General features: G+C 46.0%; 1 protein-coding gene across 1 annotated transcript; it reads right to left on the bottom strand.

Moving 5' to 3' along the window:
* Positions 1-990: 990 nt before the first annotated feature.
* On the bottom strand, positions 991-24,887 carry LOC132406228 (claudin-11-like). Its single transcript, XM_059991579.1, has 3 exons — positions 24,487-24,887; positions 6,940-7,104; positions 991-2,510 (listed from the first exon to the last, which is right to left on the bottom strand). Exons 1-3 carry the CDS (start codon positions 24,710-24,712, stop codon positions 2,266-2,268), a joined length of 636 nt encoding a protein of 211 aa, XP_059847562.1. The 5' UTR covers positions 24,713-24,887; the 3' UTR covers positions 991-2,265.
* Between the last annotated feature and the right edge of the window lie 1,517 nt (positions 24,888-26,404).

Below are 26,404 nucleotides of genomic sequence, written 5' to 3'. Positions count from 1 at the left end.
ACAGACCGACTGCTGGAAAATGACACTGGACTAATGAGGGACAAAGAAATGATGGACAAGCTTAAGCATTTTGAGTCAGTTTTCACTGTGGAAGAAACTTCAAGAGTGTCACGGGCAGAAGTGAGTGTTGTTGGTTTTATTAAGCATGGGCACTGAGAAGTCTAAAGCTAGATAAGTCACCTGGATCAGATGGTGTACACTCCAGGGTCTGAAAGAGGTGGCTGAAGAGATTGTGGAGGCATTAGTAATGATTTTTTGAGAATCACTAGATTCTGGAATTGTTCCTGAGTGGAAAATTGCAAATATCACACAGTTTTTAAGAAGGGAAGGAGGCAGAAGGAAGGAAATGATAGGCCAGTTAGCTTGACCTCAGTAGTTGGGAAGATGTTGGAGTCTATTATTAAGGAGAGGTTTTGGAGTACTGGAAGGCACATGACAAAGTAAGCCAAAGTTAGTGTGTTTTTCTAAAGGGGAATTATTGCTGACAGATCTTTTGGAATTCTTTGAGGAAATTGCAGAGAGGATAGACAAAGGATAGTCAGTGGATGTTGTTTATTTGGATTTTCATGAGGCCTTTGACAATGTGCCACACATGAGGCTGCATAACAAAATAAAAGCCCATGGTATTACAAAGAAGGTACTAGCCAGGATAGGATATTGGCTGACTGGCAGGAGACAATGAGTGGGGATAAAGGAGGCCTTTATGGTGGGCAGACAGTGACTACTGTGTGCCACAGGGTTTGGTGTTGAGGCACCTTTACATTCCTTTGGAGGAAGGAATTGGTGGCTTTGTGTCCAAGTTTGAGGAACATATGCGGAGGGGAATGCAGTGTGAGTAAGTAAGTTAGTAATGGCAATGCTGCCATTGGTGAAGGTTTAAAAGGAGGTTCATGAGAATATCCAAGGAATGAAAGGGTTAACATCTGAGGACCATTGGATGCCTCTGGGCCTGTATTTGCTGGAGTTTAGAAGAATGTTTGTGGGGGGGGGGGGGAATCTCATTGAAACCTATTGAATATTGAAAGGTATATATAGAGTGGATGTGGAGAGAATGTTTCCTACAGTGGGGGAGTCTGCACCAGGGGGTACAGATAGAATAGATGAGGAGAGGATGTTTCCTAATGTGGAGGACTCTGGGATCTGAGGGCACAGCCTCATTATAGAAGAACAACCCTTTGTAAAAGAGATGAAAATAAATTTCTTGGAACCTAAGGAATTTATTGCCACAACCAGCTATGGAGGCCAAGTCATTGGGTGTATTTAAGGCAGAGGCTGATAGGTTCATGATGAATCAGGGTGTCAGAGGTTACTGGGAGGAGGCTGGAGGATGGGCTTAAGAGGGATGGTGAATCAGTTATGATGGAATGCCAGAATGTACTAGATGGGCCAAATAGCCTATTTCCGCTCCAATGTCATGTCTTATGTTTGAGTCCCTGGCTTACTTTACCCACAGGGCCAGCTTAGATCAGTAAGTAAACTGAAACTATCTTCTGCCTCAATGCCATAACCTGAACTCTTCCCCACCCCTCTCAACATCCACCACCATCCAGGCCATGCTCTCTTTTCACTGCTGCCATTGGGAAGAACGTGCAGGAGCCTCAGGTCCCACACCACCAGGTTCAGGAACAGTTATTACCACTCAACCATCAAGCTCCTGAACCAGAGGGGATAACTTCACTCAGCTTCACTCACCCCAGCACTGAACTGTTCCCACAATTGATGGACTGACTTTTAAGAACTCTAAAACTCATGTTCTGTACTTTTAAGACTTACTTATTATTATTATTCTCTTTATTTCTTTATGTATTTGCATAGTTCGGTGCCTTTTGCACATTGACAGTCCATCTCTGCCGAGTGTGTTTTTTCATTGATTCTGTTGTTTGAATTTCTATTTAGTGTGAATGCCTGCAAGAAAGTGAATCTCAGGGTTGTATATGGTGACATATATGTAACTTGGACACTAAATTTACATAGAACTTTGAAACCCACCCACCCCTTAGCAAATAAAGACTTGCTTCAACTTCTGAAGTTAGATATTTGCATAACAATGAACCAATATTTCTCAGTGACTATTCCTCAATGTACTCTGGCAAAAATCAACAATAAAATCATAAACCAGGGTTGATTTCTCTGTCCAACATGAAGAATGATTTCCATGGCTGTCCTCCATTCTGTCAGAAGATAGTGTGTTTTAAGATTGGTGCTTTGCCACAAGTTAATTGACACGAGATATGTTAGGGCTCTTCTAGTCCACACACTTGTTCCTTAGACGTGCGCACTCTTGGCGTGCGTTGCGTTCATCATGGAGGAGGACCCCTGTGAAGCAAAATAATATCGGTTCTCTGGTGGCTCTGGTGAAGGGCCGGTGCAGCAGGCAATCACCGCTCCTCCAAACAGGCAGAGGCCTGTGCCTATCCAGCCCAGGAAGAGTGAATAGCCAAAGTTGAGCAGGTACTCTGCTTTGTGAACTCCCACTGGAAACCAGATGGTGGCTACTGCTGAACAGATTGCTGGAAGATACAAAAAAGAAAGTCTTGCAATTAACGAGGCCACTGTTACCGTCTTTACCTCAACTTTTAATTTTTTTTAATTTAGAGATACAGCACGGTACATGTCCTTTTGGCCCAATGTGCCCATGTTGGCCACAGTAGCATGGCAGTTGAGTGTGATGCTATTATAGCTGAGGGTGTCAGAATTCGGAGATCAGTCCTGCCGTCGTCTGTAAGGAGATTGTACACCCTCCCCATGGAATGCATGGGTTACCTCTCACAGTCATTGTAAATTGTCCTGTGATTGGGATTGTCAGGGGTTGCTAGGTGGTGCAGCTCCAAGGGCCGGATGGGCCTGATGTGTACCATATCTCTAAATCAGGGGTTCCCATCCTGGGGTCCACAGACCCCCTGGTTAATGGTAAGGGTCCATGGCATAAAAGAATGAGGGGACCCCTGCTCTAAATAAATAAAATTAATGGAGCACTGTCACTGTCTTTAATATAAATTCTTATTTTTTTTAATAATTTGGAGATACAGCATGGCCAATTACACCCATGTGGCCAATTAACCCACCAAACTGTACATCTTTGGAATGTGGAAGGAAACCAGGGCTTTTGGAGGAAACCCACAAGGTCACAGGGAGAAAGTACAAACTCCTCACATACACTATAAAACAAAACGCTACTGTGCAGCCCCAAAGTGAGAGAATCAGAGTCAAAGAGCAAGGCAGCACCGATGTAGGCCATTCAGCCCAACCATTCCATGCCAATCATGATGTCCACTCAGCTGGTCCCAATTTCCTGCCCAGCCCCTCTATCTAACTATCCAAGTGTTTCCTAAATGATACTATTGTACCTGCCTCAACCACTTCCTCTGGCTGCTCATTCCACATACTCTCTGTATGTGAAAATACACCCTCTGTTAAAATGTTACTCCTCAACTTATTAAATCTTTCCCCTCTTACCCTAAACTGAAGCCCTTAGCTTTGGTCCCTACCCTGGGGAAGACTGTAACTGTCCCTATTTCTCATAATGTTAAGCACATCTGTAAGGTTTCTCCTCATTTCCCTACATTAAGGATTAAAAACCTAGCCTGGCCAACCTCCCCTTGTAACTCAGGCCCTCTCATTAACTTCAGGAAGGCAAGAACTGCCAAACAAGCTCCACTAGTTATAAATGGTGAGGTAGTGGAGACGATCTCCAGTTTCAAAATTTTGGTGATGAACATCATCGAGGAGCTCTCTTTGTCCATCAACACAACCTCAATGGTAAGGAAGGCAGTGACTATACTATCTAAAGAGAGCTAATCTGCCCCCAAAATTGCCAGCCATTTTTATCGATGTGCAATTGAGAGCACACTGACATATGGGATGACGTGTGGTACTCCAGCTGCAGTAAGACAGACCACGAGGCACTCCAAAGGGTGAGTAGGATGGCTCAGCACATCACTGGGACTCAACTACAGGACCTGGAGGCAATCTACAACTCCCAATGCCTAGTTTGTGCTCATAACATCATTAAAGACCCATCCTATCCTGGACACCGTCTGTTCAATCTCCTGCCATCTGTTAGGAGATACAGGAACATCTTAGCCAAGACAGTAAGATGAAAAAACAGCTTCTTCCTGAGGGCTGTTGTGCAGCTGAATAATGCCACACCCCACTTGCCATTGGCCTTTGAGTGTTATGGACTGGAGCAGCACTGCAATCTTGTCCACTTGTGCAATAACAATAAAGTTCTATTCTAATCTATTCTCAAGTCCTGGTGACATCCTAATAAATCTGTACTGGACACTTTTCAGTTTACCCACATCTCTCTGGGGACAGACTGTTACTGCCCACCTTACCTCTGCCCCTTTTGATTGTGAATGTTTCTACACTGTGCCCTCCTCACTCTTACTTTAAAAGAATTATCAAAGGAAGACCTAGTTCAGATGTCCCACTGCAATGAAATCCCATCGAACTGAAGTGCCCTCTTTTCCATTCTACTTTCCGTAGAAATACAGGATGCACCATTGACATACACACACACAGACAAAATGCTAGAGGAGCTCAGCAGGTGAGGCAGCTCCTATGGAAATAAATAGTCAAAGCTTCAGGCTGAAACTCTTCACCAGGACCTGATGAAGGATCTTGGCCCAAAATGTCTACTGTTTATTCCTCTTAATGGATACAGCTTGTCTGGCTAGTTCCTCCAGTATCTTGAGTGTGTTATTCTGGATTTCCAGCATCTGCAGAAACTCTTGTGTGGTTAGGAAGTACCGTTGCCAGTCTCAAAGAGTGTCACCATAAACTTATAAGATTTAAAGATTAGCTTCATTTGCCATGTGTACATTGAAACATCATGAAAAGCCTTGTTTGCATCAAATCAAATCACCGAGGATTATGCTGAGAACCCTGAAAATGTTACCAAATTTCCACGCTAACATAGCATGCCAACAACTCACTAACACAGACCGTATTTCTTTGGAGTGTGGGAGAAACCCAAAGGAAACTCACACGATCGCAAGGAGAATGTACAAGCTCTTTGAGGAATTGAACCAGGCTTGCTGGCACGCTAACAGTGTTATACCAGCTGCTACAGCCCTGAATTAGCCACTCCCACCCAGGGTAAAAATATCGGCTGTTCACTAGATCATATACACACTGCCATCAAGCCACCTCTCATCTGCTTTCATTTTGAAGAGAGAAGTCCTCGTTTGCTCAGTGTATGCTCTCTAATCCTGGAAGATTCCTGATATGAACAAATGAATGAATTGACTTTATTTCTTACATTCTTCGCGTACATGAGCAGTAAAATTCTTTAAGTTACGTCTCCATCTAAATGTGCAATGTGCAATCATAGTAATTTATAATAATCCTACAGGTCCTTTTTACACACCTGTCTTTGTAAGTGTCCTGAATCATGGGAAGTTCACAACTACAGATGTGCTGAGTTGTCTGCACCACTCTCTGCAGAGTCCTGCAGTTAAAGGAGGCCCAGTTCCCATACCAGGCAGTGATGCAGCCAGTCAGGATGCTCTCAATTGTGCCCCTGTAGAAAGTTCTTAGGATTTGGGGGCCCATACCAAACTTCTTCAACCGTCTGAGGTGAAAGAGGCGTGAGGTCTTTGTACAGACCACGTGAAGTCCTCGGTGATGTGGATGCCGAGCAACTTGAAGCTGTTTACCTTCTCAATGCCAGATCCATTGATGTCAATAGGGGATGGCCAGTCTCCATTCCTCCTGTAATCCACAACCAGCTCCCTTGTTTTTGCAACATTGAGGGAGAGGCTTTTTTATTGAGACCACTGCGTCAGAGAGATGACTTCTTCCCTGGACGCTACTTTGTTATTGTTTGAGATTAGGCCAATCAATGTAGCGTTGTCTGCAAATATAATTAGCAGATTGGAGCTGTGGGTGGTGATACAGTCATGGGTAAACAGAGAGTAAAGGAAGGGACTCAATGCACAGCTCTGAGGGGCTCCTGTATTAAGAGTCAGAGGGTTGGAGGTGGGGACTCTTACAACCTGCTGGCAATCTGACAGATTGTCCAGGATCCAGCTGAACAAGGCAGGGTCAAGGCCGAGGTCTCTGAGCTTCTTGTTGAGCCTGGATAGAAAAATGGTGTTGAATGCTGAACTGTGGTCCAAGAACAGCATTCTCACATAAGCATCCTTTTTCTCCAGGTGTGTAAGGACGGTATGTAGAGCAGTGGCTATTGTGTTATCTGTTGTGTCAGTAGGTGAATTGTAGGATGTTCAGTTTGGGTGCTGGTGAGCTGCAGATGTAATCCTTGACCAACCTCTCAAAGCATTGGCTTATTATTGAGGTGAGTGTGACAGGACGCCAGTCATTCAGGCATGTTACCTTGGTCCTTTTTGGTACAGGGACAATGGTGGATAATTTGAAGCAGGAGGAGGGAGAGATTTGAAGCACTGGGAGATGGAGAGATTAAAAATGTCAGTAAACACACCTGCCAGTTGTGCTGCACACATCCTAAGTATTCACCCTGGGATGCCGTTTGACCCCGCAGTCTTGCGACTGTCCACTCATTGGAAACATCTGCGTACCTGAGCCTCGGAGATGAGCAGGGTGCAGGTACGAATCTTCCGTGTCCTTCCTCTAATGAGGTGACCTGATCTGAACAGAAAACTCCCACAATGGTCACCCTGGGTTTTACAGAGCTGCAAGAATATCTCGCTGCTCTTGAGCTCAAACCCCAAACATTGAAGGCCAACACACCTTATGCCTTGTTAACAGTCCGACCAAACTGTGAGGCAGCTTTGAGGGAACCATGGAGGTGGACCCCCAGATCCCTCTGCTCCTCCACACTGCTAAGATTCCTGCCCTTAACCCTGTATTCTGCCTTCAAGTTCAGCCGAATAGGGAGTACGATAGGATCTAGCTCATTCAGAGTCCATGGGATTGGAGTTCCCTGTCACGCGGGTCAGACAGTAACTCGCTTACCCAGCAGAATGAGGAGGAAGGCACCCAGCAGGGATCGCTTGTGCTTGGAAGAATGGTTTTCAGCTCCGAGCCGCATGCACGGTGATGCCATCAGCACGAGGAGGACGGCGGGCAGTCCCAGGATGGAGGCAGTGACCATCAGGGCACGGCTGGCCTGCAGGTAGGCTGCACCAGGGAAGAGAAAACAGAATTTTAGCAGGAGATCGCAATTCCCGTAACTCCATACACCTGTGAGAAATGCATCTAGCTGCAGCTTCTAACAACTTGCATTCAGTTGGAGCTGGAACTGTATGAATTCCAGATTATTCGGGAGGCTGACAGCAGTGACAGATAGGACATATAGAGGTGCAGGACACAGGAAACTGGATGACAGTCAGGAAAGGGAAATGGGTTAAAGAGCCAGTGCTGAGTACCCTGTCACCATTCCTCTCAAAAACAGGTACTGTTGGCAGAGGTAATCAGAGAAAAGTTACAGTGTTGGGTCTCTAGCACTGGTTCTGGGTCTGACTCTGGTGGGGGAGTAGAGGCACACTATGGTGATAGGGAATTTGTTAGTTAGGAAGCTCTGTGGATGAGAATGAGATTCCTGGATGGTATGTTGCCTCGCAGGTGCCAGGGTCTGGGATATCTCGGATTGAGTTCTCAGCATTCTTAAGTGGGAGGGTGAACAGCCAGAGGTCATTGTCCATGTAGGTTCCAATGACACAGGTAGGATGAGTGATGAGGTTCCACAAAGGGAGCTCGGGGAGTTGGGTGAAAAGCTACAGGACCTGTGCACGTGCCAAAGCACTTTTTAAAATATAGCCAATGACTCAGCATCCACATCCATCTGTGGTAATGAACTTTACAGATTCACAACTTGCTGAAGTGCTTTGTGCGGTCATATAAAATCCAACATAGGACCCTTTCCAGTTTGCCTAATGCGCAACTTGATTCATTGATGATGCTATAGCCTCTCCATCCTATCCCACCTCAAAAATTATGCTCTGTAGACCAGGATGTTGTTCATTGACTTCAGACAGTTTTTAACACGATCATCCCAGAGATTCTGGTGGTAAACCATCCTCATTGGGACTCAATACCCTCTCTCTAACTGGATCTTGGTCTTCATGATGAAAAGATCCCAGTCAGTCTGAGTTGGCAGCAACGTCTCAAGCTCCATCACGCCGAGCATTAGTGCCCCCGCCCCCCCCTCCCAGGGCTGTGTGCTCAGTCCACTGCTGACTCAGAACTACGCTGATCCAGCACAAACCACGTCATCAAATTTGGTGATAATACAACCGAGGCTGGTGTTATGAAGGATGAACAGCTCTGATGGGCAGAAGGGTGCAGAGTTGCCCATGTCCCCCCCACCCACCTCTGGAGAATCGCAAACCGTTACTGTTGCTATGCTGCTAATCTGAGAGAGAGAGATGTAACAGGAAACATGCTGGAATTGGAACATCTGCTACAGATAAGCGAGAGATAAAGCAGGGGAGCGGGACTTGTTGATTCACCATATTATGACTTCTGAAAGACTTATGGCTTCTGAGAGGGTTGTTTATCTTGTACCATTCTGCTCATTAAAATTCCTTAGTGGACAGCCGGAGTGGGCTGGTTTGATGGACAAAGCCATTCAAAATTGATTGACAACTGAGACCCCGTGAGTAGGGATAAAAGTGAGGTCTGGGGAGACACCCCTCAGACACACCAGGAGACACACTAGTGAGCACTGCTTGAGTGTTGGAACCCACGTGAAGGTGTGGGGCATCAGAGACCGAACAAGGGATTGGTCAGTTTAACTCACGGTGTTATAGCAGGGCCGGTGGGGGCTTGTGTGTGTGTCCACTCATGCCAGAGTGACGAGTCCACCACAGAAGAATGGTCTAGCTGAAGGACAGAGGGGTCATACCTGAATGGCCACAACAGAAAGACGGATCAAGAACGTAAAGGAAGGTTTGCCTGGGTGTAGCTGTAACTGCTCACTCTCCCTCTCTCTCTCTCTCTCTCTCTCTCTCTCCCCCCAATGATTACAACACAACAACCAACACCTACCTCAGCACGTATGAACTGAACTGAACTTTATACTTATAAATGGCAATTCATTATCCCCTAGACATCGATAGAGCTTGTTTTTTATTGATTATTATAATTCCCACATTTTTAGGTTTATTATTACTAACATGTATTATCTATATATTTGCATTATTGATATTGAATTGTGTATTTTACTAATAAACACTTTTGAATATAGTACCAACAGACTCCAATGGATTCTTCTATCTTTGCAGTTACGGGGTACGTAACACTGGCTTCATCAGTAACAATGATGAGCAAGCATACGGAGAGGTGGCAGAGAGTTCTGTCAAATGGTGTGAGAACAGCAACCCAAGTCCCAACGTGGACAAGAGAGATGATTGTGGACTTCAGGAAGGCACAGGTCGACACATGATACCTCTGCCCTGGATAGAGTGAAGAGATCTAAGTTCCTTGGTCTGCAGATAACGGACCCTCAACACCTGCTAACTAGTCAAGAAGGCACAGCAGTGTTTACATTTTCTGAGGTGTGCAAGGTTCTGCACCTTACTCTGTCTATAGGAGCACTGCCTGACTGCATCATTTCGTGGTACGGAAACTGCAAGGTATCAGACTGCAAGACCCTACAGAGGACAGTGAAAATCACCAAGCGGATCACTGGGGTCTTCCTCCCCCCTATTTGTGACATTTACCAGGGGTGTTGCTGACAAAGGGCCCGAAGCATTGCTGGGGATTTACACCACCCATCCATAATCTCTTTGACCCACTACCATCAGGAAGGAGGTACAGGAGCATCAGGACTGGGACTGTCAGTCTGGGTAACAGCCTCTTCCCTCAGGCTGTGAGGCTAATCAATACCCTGCCACCACCGAGGTCTCATCACAGGGACAGTGAGATGTTTACTGTTTACTGTTCTGTTTATTGTTTACCTGTACTGCACTTTACTACATTCATTTTGAATGATATTTTATTATCTTATTATAGTATAATATTTTGTATTACATGCTGTGTGTGATAGAGTCAAAGTCATAGAGAAGTATAGCACAGAAACATGCATATTGGATCATCTAGTCCATGGTGAAACCATTTAGACTGCCTGTTCACAGCGACCTGCACCCGGACCGGAGCTCTCTGTATCCCTCCTATCCATGTACCTATCCAAACCGCTCTTAGGTATTGAAATTGAGCTCGCATGAACACTTGTGCTGGCTCTCACCACCAACTGTGGAGGAATTTCCCCTTAAACCTCTCACTTTTCACCCTTAAGCTATGACCTCATCCAACCTCATCCCATCTTCTGCAGTCAGTTGATTTATGAAGACCAATGTGTAAAAGCTTTCTTTAAACCCTACCTACCTGTGACAGCACCTCCAATGAATTGCAGCATGTACCTGTATTCCCAGGTCCCTTTGTTCTACCACACTCCCCAGTGCCCTACCGTTCACTGTGTAAGACCTACCCTGGTTGGTCCTACCAAAGTACAAAACTTGCATTAAATTCCATCTGCCATTTTCCAGCCCATTTTTCCAGCTGATGCAGATCCCTCTGCAAGGCAAGATAACATTACTCACCGTTCATTACATCCCCAGTCTTGGTGTCATCCACAAATTTGCTGATCCAGTTAACACATGATCTTCCAGATCATTGATACAGGTGATAAACAATAAAAGACCCAGCACTGATCCCTGTGGCACAACACTAGTCACAGGCTTCTAGTCAAAGAGGCAACCATCTAGTACCACTGCCTGGCTTCTTCCACATGGCCAATTTCCTACCTCATCCTGCATGCTGGGTGATTGAACCATGTGGGACCTTTCAAATGCCTTACTCAAACCCACGTAGACAACATCCACTGCCTTGCCTTCATCTACTTTCCTAGCAAATTCCTCAAAAAACTCTATAAGACTGACTGGACATGACCTATCATGCACAAATCCATGACTATCCTTAATCAGTCCATGTCAATCAAATATTTGTATATCCAGACCCTCAGAATACCTTCCAACATCTTTCCTACCACTGATGTCAGAATTGCCAGCCTATAATTTCCTGGTTTCTGTTTAGAGCCTTTTTTAAAACAGTGGAACAACATTGACTATCCTCCAATCCTCTGGCACCTCTCCTGGCCTAAGGACGTTTTAAATATCTCTGCTAGGGCTCCAGCAATTTCTACACTTGCCTCCCATAGAGTCCGAGGATACACCTTGTCAGGCCCTGGGGATTTATCCACCCTGATTTGCATCAGAGTAACAAACACTGCCTCCTCAGTAATCTGTACATGGATATGTTTTGTGGGTGCACCATTGTCCAGAGAAACATAGCCGTCTATTTCCTAAGCTCCATATACCTAACTAACAGTCTCTTAAAAGACCCTATTGTATCTGCCTCTACCACCGTCACTGGCAGAGCATCCCACTCACCCACCAGTCTCTGTGTGAAAAACTTACGCCTGACATCCCCCTTATATTTACTTCCAAACACCTTAAAACTGTGCCCTCTCATGCTGTCCATTTCAGCCCTGGGAAAAGGCCTCTGCCTATCCACATGATCAAAGCCTCTCATCATCTTATACACCTCTATCAGGTCACCTCTCATCCTCCATCACTCCAAGGAGAAAAGGTCAAATTCACTCAACCTATTCTCATAAGGCATGCTCCCCAATCCAGGCAACATCTTTGTAAATCTCCTCTGCCCTCTCTCAAGAGTATCTACATCCTTCCGGTAGTGAGGTGACCAGAACTGAGCACAGTACTCCAAGTGGGGTCTGACCAAGGTCTTATATAGTTGTAATAATTACCTTGTGGCTCTTGAATTCATTCTTAACAATGCTGTCAACCTGCGCAGCAGTTTCGAGTGTCCTACAGACATGGACCCCAAGATCTTGTTGATCCTCCACACTGCCAAGAGTCTTACCGTTAATATTATATTCTGTCTTCAAATTTGAGTTGCTGAAAGGAACCACTTCACACTTATCTGGGTTAAACTCCATTTGCCTCTTCTCACCCAGGTTCTACACCCTATCGATGTCCCATAGTACCTCTGTCAACACTCCAGACTATACACAACACCCCCAAATTTTGTCATCAGCAAACTTACTAACCCACTCTTCCATTTCTTCATCCAGGTAATTTTTAAAAAACACAAAGAGTAGGGGTCCCAGAGCAGATTTCCGCAGAACACCATGGTCACCGTCCTCCATGCAGAATATGAGCCTCTCTTTGCCTTCTGTAGACAAGCCAATTCTGGATCCACAAAGCAGGGTCGCCTTGTATCCCATGCCTCATTACTTTCTGAATGAGCCTCACATGGGAAACCTTATTAAATACCTTACTGAAATCCATATACACTACATCCACAGCTCTACCTTCATCAATGTGTTTTGTTACGTCCTCAAATAATTCAATCAGGTTCATAAGGCATATAAGAGAAAGCAGAACAGCACCTCTACTTCCTCAGGCGTCTGTGGAGATCTGGTGTGTCATTCAAAATCTCCGCAAACTTGGTGGTAAGTGTGCTGACTGGCTGTAATACGGTTGGTATGGAAACTCTAATCCCTTTGAGTGAAAAACCCTATGAAAGGTGGTGGACTCAGCCCGATACATCACAGATATAACCCTCCCAACCATTGAACACATCTACATGAAGCACTGTCATTGAAAAGTTCACTCATCATCAAAGATCCTCACCACCCAAGCCTTGCTCTCTTCTCACTGCTATCATCAGGCAGAGGTTACAATTGTCTCAGGACTCACACCACCAGCTTTCAGAACAGGAACGAAGGAGGATGAGAGGTGACCTGATAGAGGTGTACAAGATGATGAGAGGCATTGATCGTGTGGATAGTCAGAGGCTTTTTCCAAGGGCTGAAATGATTGCTACAAGAGGACACAAGTTTAAGGTGCTGGGGAGTAGGTACAGAGGAGATGTTAGGGGTAAGATTTTTACTCAGAGAGTGGTGAGGGCATGGAATGGGCTGCCGGCAATGGTGGTGGAGGTGGATACGATAGGGTCTTTTAAGAGGCTTTTGAATAGATGCACAGAGCTTAGTAAAATAGAGGGCTATAGGTAAGCCTAGTAATTTCTGAGGTAGGGACATGTTCGGCACAACTTTGTGGGCCGAAGGTCCTGTATTGTTCTGTAGGTTTTCTATGTTTCTATGTTTAACAGTTATGACCACTTGACCATCGGGCCCTTGAACAAAAAGGGATAACTTCATTCATTCTGTTTTTGGTGTTCCATAACCAATGGTTTCACATTAAGGACTCTTTATCTTGTTATTTCATGCTTCATTATTTATTGCTGTTTATTTATAATTGCAATATTTATATGGTTTTCCCCTTTGGTTCAAGAGCCTGATCATTGAGTGGTAGTAACTCTTCCTGAATGTGGTGGTGTGGGTCCTGAGGCTCCTCTACCTTCTTCCTGATGGCAGCATTGAGAAGAGAATATGACCTGGATGCTTGTGAACTCCTTTGTTTTGTGATCGCAAGACCCGGTTTGATACTGGATATGTAGAATACTACAAGTCCGGTTGACTGTTCACCGGTTCATTGATGAGACTGAAGGCTGAGGAGCTGCATGGTGTCAGTTGTAGCGCGGAGCAGGCCTGTTGCAGCCTCTCAGGAGAGGAGGTGTGGTGTGGAGCCCATGCTGGATTCGGGGCCTGTCACTGCTGACCTCTGGAATTCACTTGGTGGAAGACAACTTGGACTGGGTTTGTCTACCGACTGCTCTTGCCAACACTCTCCATGCCCCGTCAACCTACAGACGTGACACTCAGGGATTTGGAGTATATTATATGTTTTGTGTGCGACTCTATGCCGCTATTTTATATGTGTCTGTTGGTGCTGCGTTTCGCACCTCGGCCGCGGTGTAACGCTGTTTCATTTGTCTGTTTTCCTGGACATTCATGTATGGATGATGACAGTTAAAATTGAACTTGACTCAGCAGGCTGCGGGTTGCTCAAGATCGCCACATCTGCAGTCTCCCGTGTCAAAATTGCCGTCAGTCTTCTCTGCACCCACTCATGTTAATCACATTCTCCCTATAGTGTGGATCTCTAGCGCTGTGAGGCAGTAGCCCTTCTCACAGTGACACTGTGCTGCACTTCACACTCAGCCATCGGTCACACACACACACTCAACAACACACTCACACTCAGCAACACACTCACACTCAGCAACACACTCACACACACACACTCAACAACACACTCACACTCAGCCATCGGTCACACACTCACACTCAGCCACCGGTCACACACACACACTCAGCAACACACTCACACTCAGCCATCAGTCACACACACACACTCAGCAACACACTCACACTCAGCCAAACACACACACTCAGCAACACACTCACACTCAGCCATCGGTCACACACACACACTCAGCAACACACTCACACTCAGCCACCGGTCACACACACACACTCAGCAACACACTCACACTCAGCCAAACACACACACTCAGCAACACACTCACACTCAGCCATCGGTCACACACACACACACTCAGCCACACACTCACACTCAGCCATCAGTCACACACACACACTCAACAACACACTCACACTCAGCCAAACACTCACACTCAGCCACACACTCACACTCAGCCATCGGTCACACACACACACTCAGCAACACGCTCACACTCAGCCATCGGTCACACACACACACACACTCAGCCACACACTCACACTCAGCCATCGGTCACACACACACTCAGCAACACACTCACACTCAGCCATTGGTCACACACTCACACTCAGCCATCGGTCACACACACACACTCAGCAACACACTCACACTCAGCCATCGGTCACACACTCACACTCAGCTATCAGCAACACACTCACACTCAGCCATCGGTCACACACTCACACTCAGCCATCAGCAACACACTCACGCTCAGCCATCGGTCACACACACACACTCAGCAACACACTCACACACAGCCATCAGCAACACACTCACACTCAGTCATCGGTCACACACTCACACTCAGCCATCAGTAACACACTCACACTCAGCCATCAGCCACACTCACACTCAGTCATCGGTCACACACTCACACTCACACTCAGCCACACACAATCAGCCTGATTAATGCCTGTCTTAATCTGGATAGCCACGATTACTGAATGAACACAGGGCCAGTCTGATGGTAACACCGTGAATCGAAAAGAGAGAGGGACATAGACAAGAGAGTAGGACACAGTCATGGCAAGGAGGGGAGAGAGGGAGGGAGGGAAGGCCGAGTGAGCTAGACAGGTTGAGGGCAAATGGGGAGAGAGAGAGAGGAAGACTGAGAGGGAGGGGAGGGAGATAGGGAGGGAAAGAGGAGAGAGAGGGGGTAGAAAGACAGGGAGGCATAGGGAGTGAAAGGGAGGGAGAGAGAGGGTATGGGGACTGATGTACGGTGGGATGGAGAAAGAGCGAGTGAGAGGTAAGGGGAGGGGAAGTGATATATAGAGAGGAGAGGACGGGATGGAGAGGGGGATGGGGAGGGAGAGAAACGGATAGAGGGGAGAAGGGAAGGGAGGGATGAAGGGGACGGGAGGGGGATGGTGAGGGAGAGAGAGACGGATGAAGTGAGAGGGGAAGTGAAGGGAGGGAGAGAGAGATGGATAAAGGGAGAGGGTAGGGGAGGGATGAAGAGGACGGGAGGGAAGGGAGAGGGAAAGTGTTCTGGAGTTGGCTGTAACAGTGCGTGAGCGATACAGAGAGGAACAGATGTGACCCACTGCCTGTGACACAGACACCACGGATAATGAAACAATTGCTGGTCTGGAATGCTGATTGGCTGAATGATGTTGACATAAAGGGGTAAAATATTCTTTTGCATGTGTTTCCTGCTGGAGGGGTATAGTTTTGCCTCATATCGGCCACGTAGTGTTATAATATTTAGTTGTTTACTTGCAAGGAAACAAAGCAGCGATGGGAAAAGGGTTCTTTTGTTTCGACGTGCCTAGTACCTTTCAGCTGCTGCGGGTTGTCGGCTTTCCTGTGTTTATACAACGCAGCCCGCAGCTGCTGCCGATGTTTCACGGGTTCAGCAGCTCACAGCTGCGAAAACAGCGACAGTTTCCCCGTGCTCACACGCACAGGGCTCCCATTATCCTGATGCACAGACAGAGGCCCCGCAATTATAAACTGAGAACGGTGGCGAATCGAAAAGGGCTTGGAGCCGCATTGTTGTGTGAAACAATAAACTTCAAGGTTTTGGGTGGGTTCTCCTCTCACCGCTGCCATCAGGACGGAGGTACAGGAGCCTCAGGACCCCCACCACCCAGGCCAGGCTCTCCTCTCACTGCTGCCCTCAGGAAGGAGGTACAGGAGCCTCAGGACCCCCACCACCCAGGCCAGGCTCTCCTCTCACTGCCACCATCAGGAAGGAGGTACAGGAGCCTCAGGACCCCCACCACCCAGGCCAGGCTCTCCTCTCACTGCCGCCATCAGGAGCCTCAGGACCCACACCACCCAGGCCAGGCTCTCCTCTCACTGCCACCATCAGGAAGGAGGTACAGGAGCCTCAGGACCCCCACCACCCAGGCCAGGCTCTCCTCTCACTGCTGCCATCAGGAAGGAGGTACAGGAGCCTCAGGACCCCCACCACCCAGGCCAGGCTCTCCTCTCACTGCTGCCATCAGGAAGGAGGTACAGGAGCTTCAGGACTCCCACCACCCAGGCCAGGCTCTCCTCTCACTGCCGCCATCAGGAAGGAGGTACAGGAGCCTCAGGACCCACACCCCGAAGCTCAAGGACAGTTATTACCCTACAGCCAGCAGGGTCTTGAACTTTGGGGATGATTTCACTCACCAAAACACTGTGCTGATTCCACAGCCTATGGACTCACGCGACACATACTCTCAATATATGCTTGTCTGTCTATATCTATCCATCTATCTCTCTACCAGCTTATCTATCTATGGACAGTACAGTGCAAAAATTTCAGGCACGTGTAAAAATCTGTAAAGTGAAGATTTTTTCCACAAATAATGAAATGAAAAGTTTCTAAATATCAAAGGTTTTACTATAAAGAGCAGTAAACAGTACAACACTAAATCAAATCAATATATAAAACTGCATCAGTTTTATCAGAAAATCAGCTGATCCGTTATAGAAGCATCTTGGAGAGCTTGCAACAGCTCTTAGACTATAGGACATAGGAGCAGAATTAGGCCATTCTGCCCATTCAGTCTGCTCTGCCATTCCATCATGGCTGATCCTGGATTCCACTCAACCTCATACACCTGCCTTAATGCCAAATCCTTTGAAACCCTGACTAATCAGGAAACTATACTTGGCCTCTACAGCAGTCGTGGCAGAGCATTCTACAGAATCACTACTCTGTGGCTCTGTGGCCAAAAAAAAAAGTTCTCCGTCCCTTTCTTCTAAAAGATTGAGGCTATGCCCCCTAGTTCTGGGTACCCCCACCAGAAGAAACATCCTCTCTACATCCACCCTCTCCAGTCCTTTCAACATTCGGTAGGTTTCAATGAGATCCCCTTGCGTTCTTTCAAATCACAGTGAATACAAGCCTAAAGGCCCAAAATGCTCCTCATTTGTTAACCCCTTCATTCCCAGAATCATCTTCATGAACCTCCTCTGGACACCCTACAAATGACAACACATCCTTTCTGAGATATGGGGCCCAAAACCATCGACAAAACTTCAAGTGCAGCCTGACCTTGGGCACCCCTGCCGTATCCAGAGCTTTCAATATGGCAGGAAATGTTAAAGCAGTGGCGGTTGGGAATGGAGAGGAGTGAGTTGGTGGTGGAGGTGTTGATCAGCCTGACTGTTTGGGGGGAAAGTAACTGTTCGGGTCTGGTGGTCCTGGTGTGGGCACTACGTTGCCTCCTCCCTGATGAGAGTGGGACAAACAGTCTGTGAGAAGAGTAATAGTTCATCCAAAATATCCCTTGGCACTCGTCAATATTTATCTTTCACTCAGACAAGTCATCCAGCCTCCTGGCTAGTTGGTGCACAAATTGACTACTTTGTTTACTGTATTTGGAAGTTTGGCACATCCAGAGGTCATTAGGCCATATTCGGAGGCAAGTCATAGTCACAGATTCATAGAGAACTACAGCACAGACACAGGCCATTCAGTCCATTTAGTCTGTGCTAACCGTTATTCTGGCGAGTCCCATCCACACACATATCCAAACTTCTCTTCAATGTTGAAAGCAAATCCACATTCATCACTTGCATTGGCAGCTCGTTCCAGAATCCCACCACCCTTTGAATAAAGAAGTTCCCCCTCATCAGACCATAAGACTTAGGAGCAGAATTAGGCCATTCAGCCCATTGAGTCTGCTCTGTCATTCCATCATGGCTGACTTATTATCCCTCTCAACCCCATTCTCCTGCTTTCTCTCTGTATCATTTGGTGCCCTGACTAGTCTAAAACTTATCAACTTCCACTTTAAATCTACCCAATGACTTCACAATGAATTCCACAGATTCACCACCCTCTGTCTGAAGAAATTCCTCATTGTCTCTGTTCTAAGTGGATGTCCCTCTATTCTGAGGTGGTGCTCTCATGTTTTTCAACTTTTCAACTTTCACCCTTAACCCATGATCTTGAGTTCCAGTCTCACCCAACCTCAACGGAAAAGGCCTATCTATAACCTCATAATTTTGTATATCAAATCTCCCCTCATTGTCCTGGTTCTGCTTGAGATCCTGATGAGAACCTGAGGAGTCCTAATGAAGTAACTCATCCTGAAATGCTGACTGCTTATTCCCCTCCTTTGCTGCTGCCCGACTTTCTGAGTTCTTTGACATTTTATGTGGGTTACTCTGCTTGAGAACCTGTTTGATGTTTGCCTACAACCGGAAGACTATTAGGCAGCAAAAGTTGTATGACCTATTAAATTTATTTACCACTATACATAGCTGGGGGTGGTAGTAGGGACAAGCTCCCACTACCTATTGTATGGTCCCAAAGGCATGAGTCTCAAATAGCCTCTGACAACCAAATCCTGCTCTAGGCCTTCATGCCTGGCTTAGCGACGAAGCCCAGCTGTACTCTTCTACTGACAGGAGAAGTGCAACAGGCAGGTCACTGCCACCTTAAAATCTGTTGATTTGGACAAATGGGGCTCATCAGCCCAGGGTGGCAGCTCTTCTAGGAGAAGGAAAACACTGATATCAAATCTCTGCTTCGTTGTGGCTGTACCCACTCATGGAGTAAACCCCGAGGAAAAATCTGGAGCCGGAGTCCCTAAGACAGTTCTACAATGCGTTCAACGCTAACTCCTGTGATGCTGCTGGTGCCAAGTTGTACTGGTCTGTGCCGTCCATTTGGATTCATCAGCTGTGTGGACGGGGGGAGCCTGCTGAATGGGCAACAACTTGCTCTTCACTAGCTTGCTTATCATGTAGATAGCTAGGACGCAACTTTCATGGTTGACCCCAACCAAAGGAGGTCCTCACCTACCTCCAAGCAGGCTTTTCCCTCTGAGGCTGGGTGAGACTACAACCAAGAGTCATGGGTTATGGGTGCAAGGTGAAAAGTTTAAGAGGAGCACAAGGGGGAATTGCTTCCCTGAGAGGGACATCTGAAATAGCGGATGTGGGTTCATTTTCAACATTTAAGTGAAATTTGGATAGGATGGAAGTAGTTCGATGGTTATAGTCCAGGTGCAGGTCAATGGAAGTAGGCAGATAAATAGTTTAACATGTAGGGGTAAGGAGAGGGAAGAGGGGAGAATGTGATAGAGATGATGTCTATTGATAATCCTTACATTGTCGATTTGCAAAATACTGATCCCTTTGGTCAAATAGAAGGCTCTATCTAAAACAAGGGTTCAGACAGACTCTATCTAAAACAAGACTGTAAATAAAACTTGGGATCCACAGACCCCTTGCTTAATGGCACTGGCTGATGGCATAAAAAGGGTTGGGAACCTTTGGTCTAAAAGAAAGGAATCTGCTAAGCAGAACAGATTCTGCAGATGCTGAAAATCCAGAGTAATACAGACAAAATCTGGGGGAGCTCAGCAGGTCAAGTAGCATCTATGGAAATGAATAAACAGTCAATGTTTCAGGTTGAAAATGAAGGGGAAAGAAGCCAGAATCTTGTAAATATGTTTATTTTCATGTGTATTAAGGTGCAGTGGAAAGCTTGTCTTGCATACTTTTCATGCAGACCAGATCATTACACAGTGCACTGAGGTAGAACACTGCAAAGCAATATCAGAATGTGGCATAAAATGTAAGGTATAAAGTACAGTGCAGGCAAATAATAAGGTGCAAGGGTTATTATGATGCCGATTGTGAGGTCAATAGTCCATCTGATCATACAAGGGGACTGTTGAATCATTCCCTAACGGAAGGATAGAAGATGACTGTGGATGAAGATGAAAGCAGTACATGCATTTAGGTTTTTGTATCTGCTGCCCATTGATCTGGGGGTGGGGGAAGAGAAAATGTTAAAGTGATTTAGATTAAAATGAGTGATCAGAAATCTCAGAGAGTGGTTTCATGTACTCACAGAGCTGGGAAACAGGCTATTCAGCCCACTACATCTATGAAAGCCTGGGTGGGGGGGGGGCAGTGGATCCATCCATTTTAATCTCACCTTCCAGCATCCGGCCCATAACTTTCTGAGCCAAAATGATCCATTACTCAAAACTCACCTTTCACTCATTAGAGATGATCTGGGAAAGGATGAAAGGGGTTCGAGTGTTTAAGGTCTTTGCTATTGGGAAAAGTCAGATATATTCCTGATGAATATATTAGCTCCCAGAAGCAGAAATACAAAAGACAGATCATTATTTTTGCATCATCATCATGGGAGCATTCTAACAGGGGTTGTATGGAGCAGCCACTGTCCGGGTCAGTAGCCTCCTCTGCATCGAGGACATCAAGGCGGCATCTGTCATTAAGGACCCGCCTCACCCGGGTATGCTCTCTCCTCATTGCTGCCATCAGGTAGGAGGTACAGAAGCTTGAAGACACACACTCAATATTTTAGGATAAGCTTCATCCCCTCCATCAACAGACACTACTTTACAATCATTTGGTTACATTTTGCACTACTTATTCAATTACTCAATCTCATGGGTTTGGTAGGACCGGAGTGTGTATTCCGTAGACTTACACAGCCAAGGAAATGGGAGGTGGAGGGGAGACGTTTATTGAACTGTACTGCTGCCTCAAAACAACACATTTCACAACATAAGCCAGTGATATTAAACCTGATTCTGGTTCTGACCATCAAGTGCAAGTTGGTAGGGCGTTTATGAAGGCATAAGACATATTGGTCTTCATTAGTTGGGGGGAGGATTGAGTTAAAGAGCTGCAGGAACCCTGGTCAGATCCCACTTGTAGTACTGTGCTCAGTTCTGGTCACCTCACTACAGGACAAAGGCTAACATGAGAGGGCACAGTTTTAAGGTACTTGGAAGTAGGTACAGAGGAGATGTCAGGGTAAGTTTTAACGCAGAGAGGTGAGTGCGTGGAATGGGCTGCTGGCGACGGTGGTGAAGGCGGATACAGTAGGTTCTTTAAAGAGACTCCTGAAAAGGTACATGGAACTTAGAAAACAGAGATCTATGGTAACCCTAGGTAATTTCTAAAGTAAGTGCATGTGTGGCACAGCATTGTGGGTTGAAGGGCCTGGATTGTGCGTAAGTTTTCTATGTTTCTATGTAATGTTGTAGTTCTATAAAACCCTGATCAGATCACACTTGGAATACTGTGTTTATTTTTGGTCACCTCATTACAGAAGCCTTCGAGAGGGTGCTGTGGTGATATACCAGGATGCTGCCTTGGTTAGAGGCGGTGGAGGTTTGAGATTGAATGAGGATGAGAGGTAACGATTGAGGTGTACAGGATGATGAGACATAAATTGAGTGGACAGCCAGAGACTAACATGAGGAGGAATAATTTTAAGGAGATTGGAGGCAAGTATAGGGGGAGATGTTTGAAGCAGATTTTTTGAAATCACAGAGAGCGGAGAGTGTATGGCAAGTTCTGCCGGGGTGGTGTTAGAGGCAGATACATAGGAACGTTTAAGAGACTCTTAGATAGGCATATGGATGATAGAAAAATGGAGGGTTAGTTTGATCTCAGAGTAGTTTAAAAGGTTGGCTGAAGGGCCTGTTTTGTGTTGTACTGTTCTATTTTCTATCCCTTGGAGGACAAAGGAAACGTTTCAAAGCTGACATCAAAATCAGCCTGAAGAAATTCAAGATCACAGCTACGAACTGGGAAGAGATGGCACTCAATAGGTACAACTGGAGGAAATCTGTTCAAGAGGGAGCTGTGGCACGTGAGAGTAACCTCTGCTGTGCTGCACAAAACACGTAGCAACTGCGAAAAGAGAGACTAAACAACCAAAAGACCCAACCACTAACCACGGGCTCCACTTACACTTGCCCACACGGCACCAGAACATGTGGATCCCAGACCAGCCCCTACAGCCACCACAGACACAGCAATAGACAACCCTTTCGGGAAACATCCCCCTCAACTCAACTGATCACACTATTACTCTTTGGGATACATCCTTTCCTGCACTGGCAGAAACCTCAGATGAAATGAGGCTCCCACTGGTCGGGGTCGACCATGGATGTTGCCTGCTAGGTATCTATATATACACAAGCCAGGACAGTACTATATAGAGAGCGAGCTGTTGCCCATGTAGCTGGCTCCCACTCTCCATGTCGCTGATGAATCCAAAGGAACGGCAGAGACCGATACAGTTTGACATCACAAGCATCACAGGAGTTGCTGATCGGCATTGGACTCAATGCAAGATTTCCTTAGGGACTCCAGCTCTGGAGTTTTCCCTGGGTTTACTCCCAAAGCCTTCCCCATCAGTGAGTATAACCACAAGGCAGCATAGGGCTGAGGTCAGAGTTTTCCTTCTCCTAGATGAGCTGCCAACCATGGCTGATGAGCCCCATCTGCTGAAGCGGCTGGTTTTAAGGTGCCAGTAACTCACTTTTGCCCCTTCTCCTGTCAGTAGAAACGGTTCTGCCAGGCTTAGTACTTAAGCCACACTTGAAAGCCAGGAGTTGGACTTGGTTGTCAAAGGCTCTCTGAGACATATATGATTGAGAGCATTTAATAGATAATGGGAGCTTATCCCCATTACAACCCCCTCCCCCCACTGGCTATGACAACCTAAAGAAATCCTATATACAATGGAATTAAGCAGGAATCCTAGCTCAGCAGATAAGAGAAACAAGGAATTCGGATTTAAGCAGCAACTTTTACAACCTACAGGCGATGAAGTGCATTGTCAGTGTACTGACTACTGGAATGTACAGTAGCCAGTTGTAATCAGTGACCTCCCGCGAATCGGAGTGAGAGAAACAGTCAGTGACCTGACCGTGGGATCAGGATGACACAGGTCATGGGGAGAATTCATCTGCTTTGACTCAGACCGTGGAAATTCCCAGCCTGACAGGCATCAGGAAAACAGAAGCTCCTGTGGTGTGACACTCAGTCAGTGGGGAGGGTTCAGCTGGGTCTGAGCTCAGATCTCGGCAGTGGGACAGGAAGCCACAATCCCCAGCCTCAGCACTGCGAAGGACCCTCACAGAAGCTGCACTCTCAAATTTTAGCAGCATCTTCTTTCCCCCCGTTCCCAAACCCCGCCGCCAAGGTTCTGAACAGTCCACGTACACTACTTCTATCATTATTTATATATTTTAATGTAACTTATGGTATTTTTTTATATATTGCACTGCTCTGCCACTACCAAACAACACATTTCACAGCATATGCCCAGTGGCCGCTTTGTTAGGCACATCCGTACACCTGCTCATTAATGCGAATATTGAATCAGCCAATCATCTGGCAGCAACCCAATGCAGAAAAGCAAGTAGACATGGTCGAGAGGTTCAGTTGTTGTTCAGAACAAAGATCAGAACGGGGAAGAAATGTGATCTAAGTGACTTTGTCTGTGGTATGATTGCTGGTGCCAGATGGGGTGGTTTGAGTATCTCAGAAACTGCTGATCTCCTGGCACTTTCATGCACAACAGTTTCAAGCATTTACATGGAATGGTATAAAAAGCAAAAAGAAAATATCCAGGGAGCAGTGGTTCCATGGGTACAAATGCCTTGTTAATGAGAGAGGTCAGCGGAGAATGACCAGGCTGGTTCAAGCTGACAGTAACTCAAATAACCACACGTTACAACAGTGGTGTGCAGAAGAGCATCTCTGAATGCACAGCACATTGAACCTTGAAGTTGATGGAAGGCACAGCAGAGAAACCACAAGTATACACTTGCTGGCCTCTTCATTAGGTACAGGAAGCAACTAATAAATTGGCTGAGTGTTTGTTCTGAATATTGTTCCTTTGCAGCAGCACCACAGTGCAATACATAGCAAAGTTTCTGTAAGTCACCACAAGAAATATATAAAAAAATAAATAGTGTAAAAAAAAGTTGACTGTCGACGCTTAGTGTTGGATAAAGACAGAATACATATGTAAGTATCTGACTGCTAATGAAAGGAACCGGGAGAGAGGGTTAACAAGGCACTTGGGAGTCAACGTTACCTGGAATTCTGAGGATATCGGATAACGTCTTGCAGTGGTAGGCTTCATCTGATCGATAGCATTCCGTCCACAGTCCCCGTAGTTTAATGCTGTTGAATTGCTGGCAAGCACTTGCTCGCATCGAACAAGCCTGCACCCACTCTTTGGTGCCGGTAGCAATCAGAATGCTAATCCAACCCACTATGCTGAAAATGAAGCCCATGACATGTAGGCACGCAGAACTCATCTCGTCTTCAACCAGTTGACCAGCTTAGTAGTGATAAAGCAACTTGGATTTTCTCTCCTCAGAGCCTCTTTATAAGAAAACAGGAAGCTTCCACAGTTCAATATCTGCTCGTGTATTTCCAGGAAAAAACACTTCTTTCTGCTCACTGCTTCCCTGCCGGAGTAAAGATCTCTCAGTGGTCTGTTCAAAGAAAGTGAGGCTGCATAGAGCAAAAACTCTAAGAAGTTCTGGTCTGAATTTTCAAACAACCAATCAGGGCTACAGGAGGGGCCAGGAGCAACTTTCCCATTCTATTAGTGAAGATTTCAGTAAGTCCAGGCATGTTTTCCTCTTTTAAATTGTTTCCAGTTATATATATAAAAAAGGTTGCTAACTGGAAGTATAGTTCGTGCTTATGTATTTTGCTGTTGCTGGTTTGAACTGTAAGAACGTAACTCTGGCTAAATAACACCTTTCACAACCTGGAAACATTGAACAAGACAAAGAAGCGTAAGACTATAAGACACACGAACAGAATTAAACCATTCGGCCCATCGAGTCGGTTCCTCCATTCCATCATGGCATATTTATTATTCCTCTCAACCCTATTCTCCTGCCGTACTCCTGTAACTTTTGATGTCCAGACTAATCAAGAACATATCAATATCTGCATTTATTACACCCAATGACTGGCCCCGGTAGCTGTTTGTGGCAATGAATTCCACAGATTCACCATCCTCTGGGTAAAGGAATTCCTCTTCATCTCTGTTCTAAAGGGGCATCCCTCTATTCTGAGGCTGTGCCGTCTGGTCCTAGACTCACCCAGTAAAGGAAGCACCCCCTCCACATCCACTTGTGGGCTTTCCCGAGCACAATCCTTACTGATCTGATGATGTAAAACAACATATCTTTCAATGTACACTTGACAACTAAAGCCATTCTTTATGTGGCTAAACATCACGAGCATCTCCTCTGTTTCAGTGTGAGTTACAGACCAGTGCATGATGGCTGCTGTAACTACACCACGGCAGGTACCCTATGGAGCCCCACACACAACGGAGTGATGCCAACAGAACACAGAGCTTAGTGATGTTGGTTTAATGAGAAGTATCTGCCAGGAATACTGCTTTTACTGACAGAGTAACGTCACATCTTTTACATCCTCTCACGAGGGCAAAGTCCACTCTAAGAGGTGAGCATCCATACCATGCAATGTTGGGTCTTATTCTCAACCTGAATCACAATATATTCAATTGGTATCCCATTGCCAAACCTGTAAGCAAAAGCCCGGCTGTGATCCTATTTTTCAAATCTATTGTCCTTAGATGTCAGCTGACTCCATATCAATCCTAACCCAAATGTTAATGATTCCCTGCTGTAAGGGAGACAAGTCTGTGTCCTCCCAGCGTACTGAATAACACCGATATACAGAGACCAGCGTTCCGCTTACCTTTTGCCTGCTGAGGGATCCAAGTGAACTCTTACCATTCCTCTTAAATTACCAACTTCTCTAAAGTGTTCAAGAGCCTTGAGGTAATGTTGCAACACTATAAAACTCTGGTATGACCGAACTCGGAGTATTGCATTCAGTTCTGATCGGCTCATTACAGAAAGAATGCAAAGGCTTTAGAGAGGGTGCAGACGAGATTCACCAGGATGTTTCCTCGATTAGAGAGGGTGCCGAGGAGATTTATCGGGATGCTGCCTGGATTA

This window comes from Hypanus sabinus, chromosome 2, assembly GCF_030144855.1.
Source record: "Hypanus sabinus isolate sHypSab1 chromosome 2, sHypSab1.hap1, whole genome shotgun sequence".
NCBI classification, from domain to species: Eukaryota; Metazoa; Chordata; class Chondrichthyes; order Myliobatiformes; family Dasyatidae; genus Hypanus; species Hypanus sabinus.
Note: the sequence above shows the minus strand (reverse complement) of the source record. Positions and strands in the feature narration are given on the sequence as shown.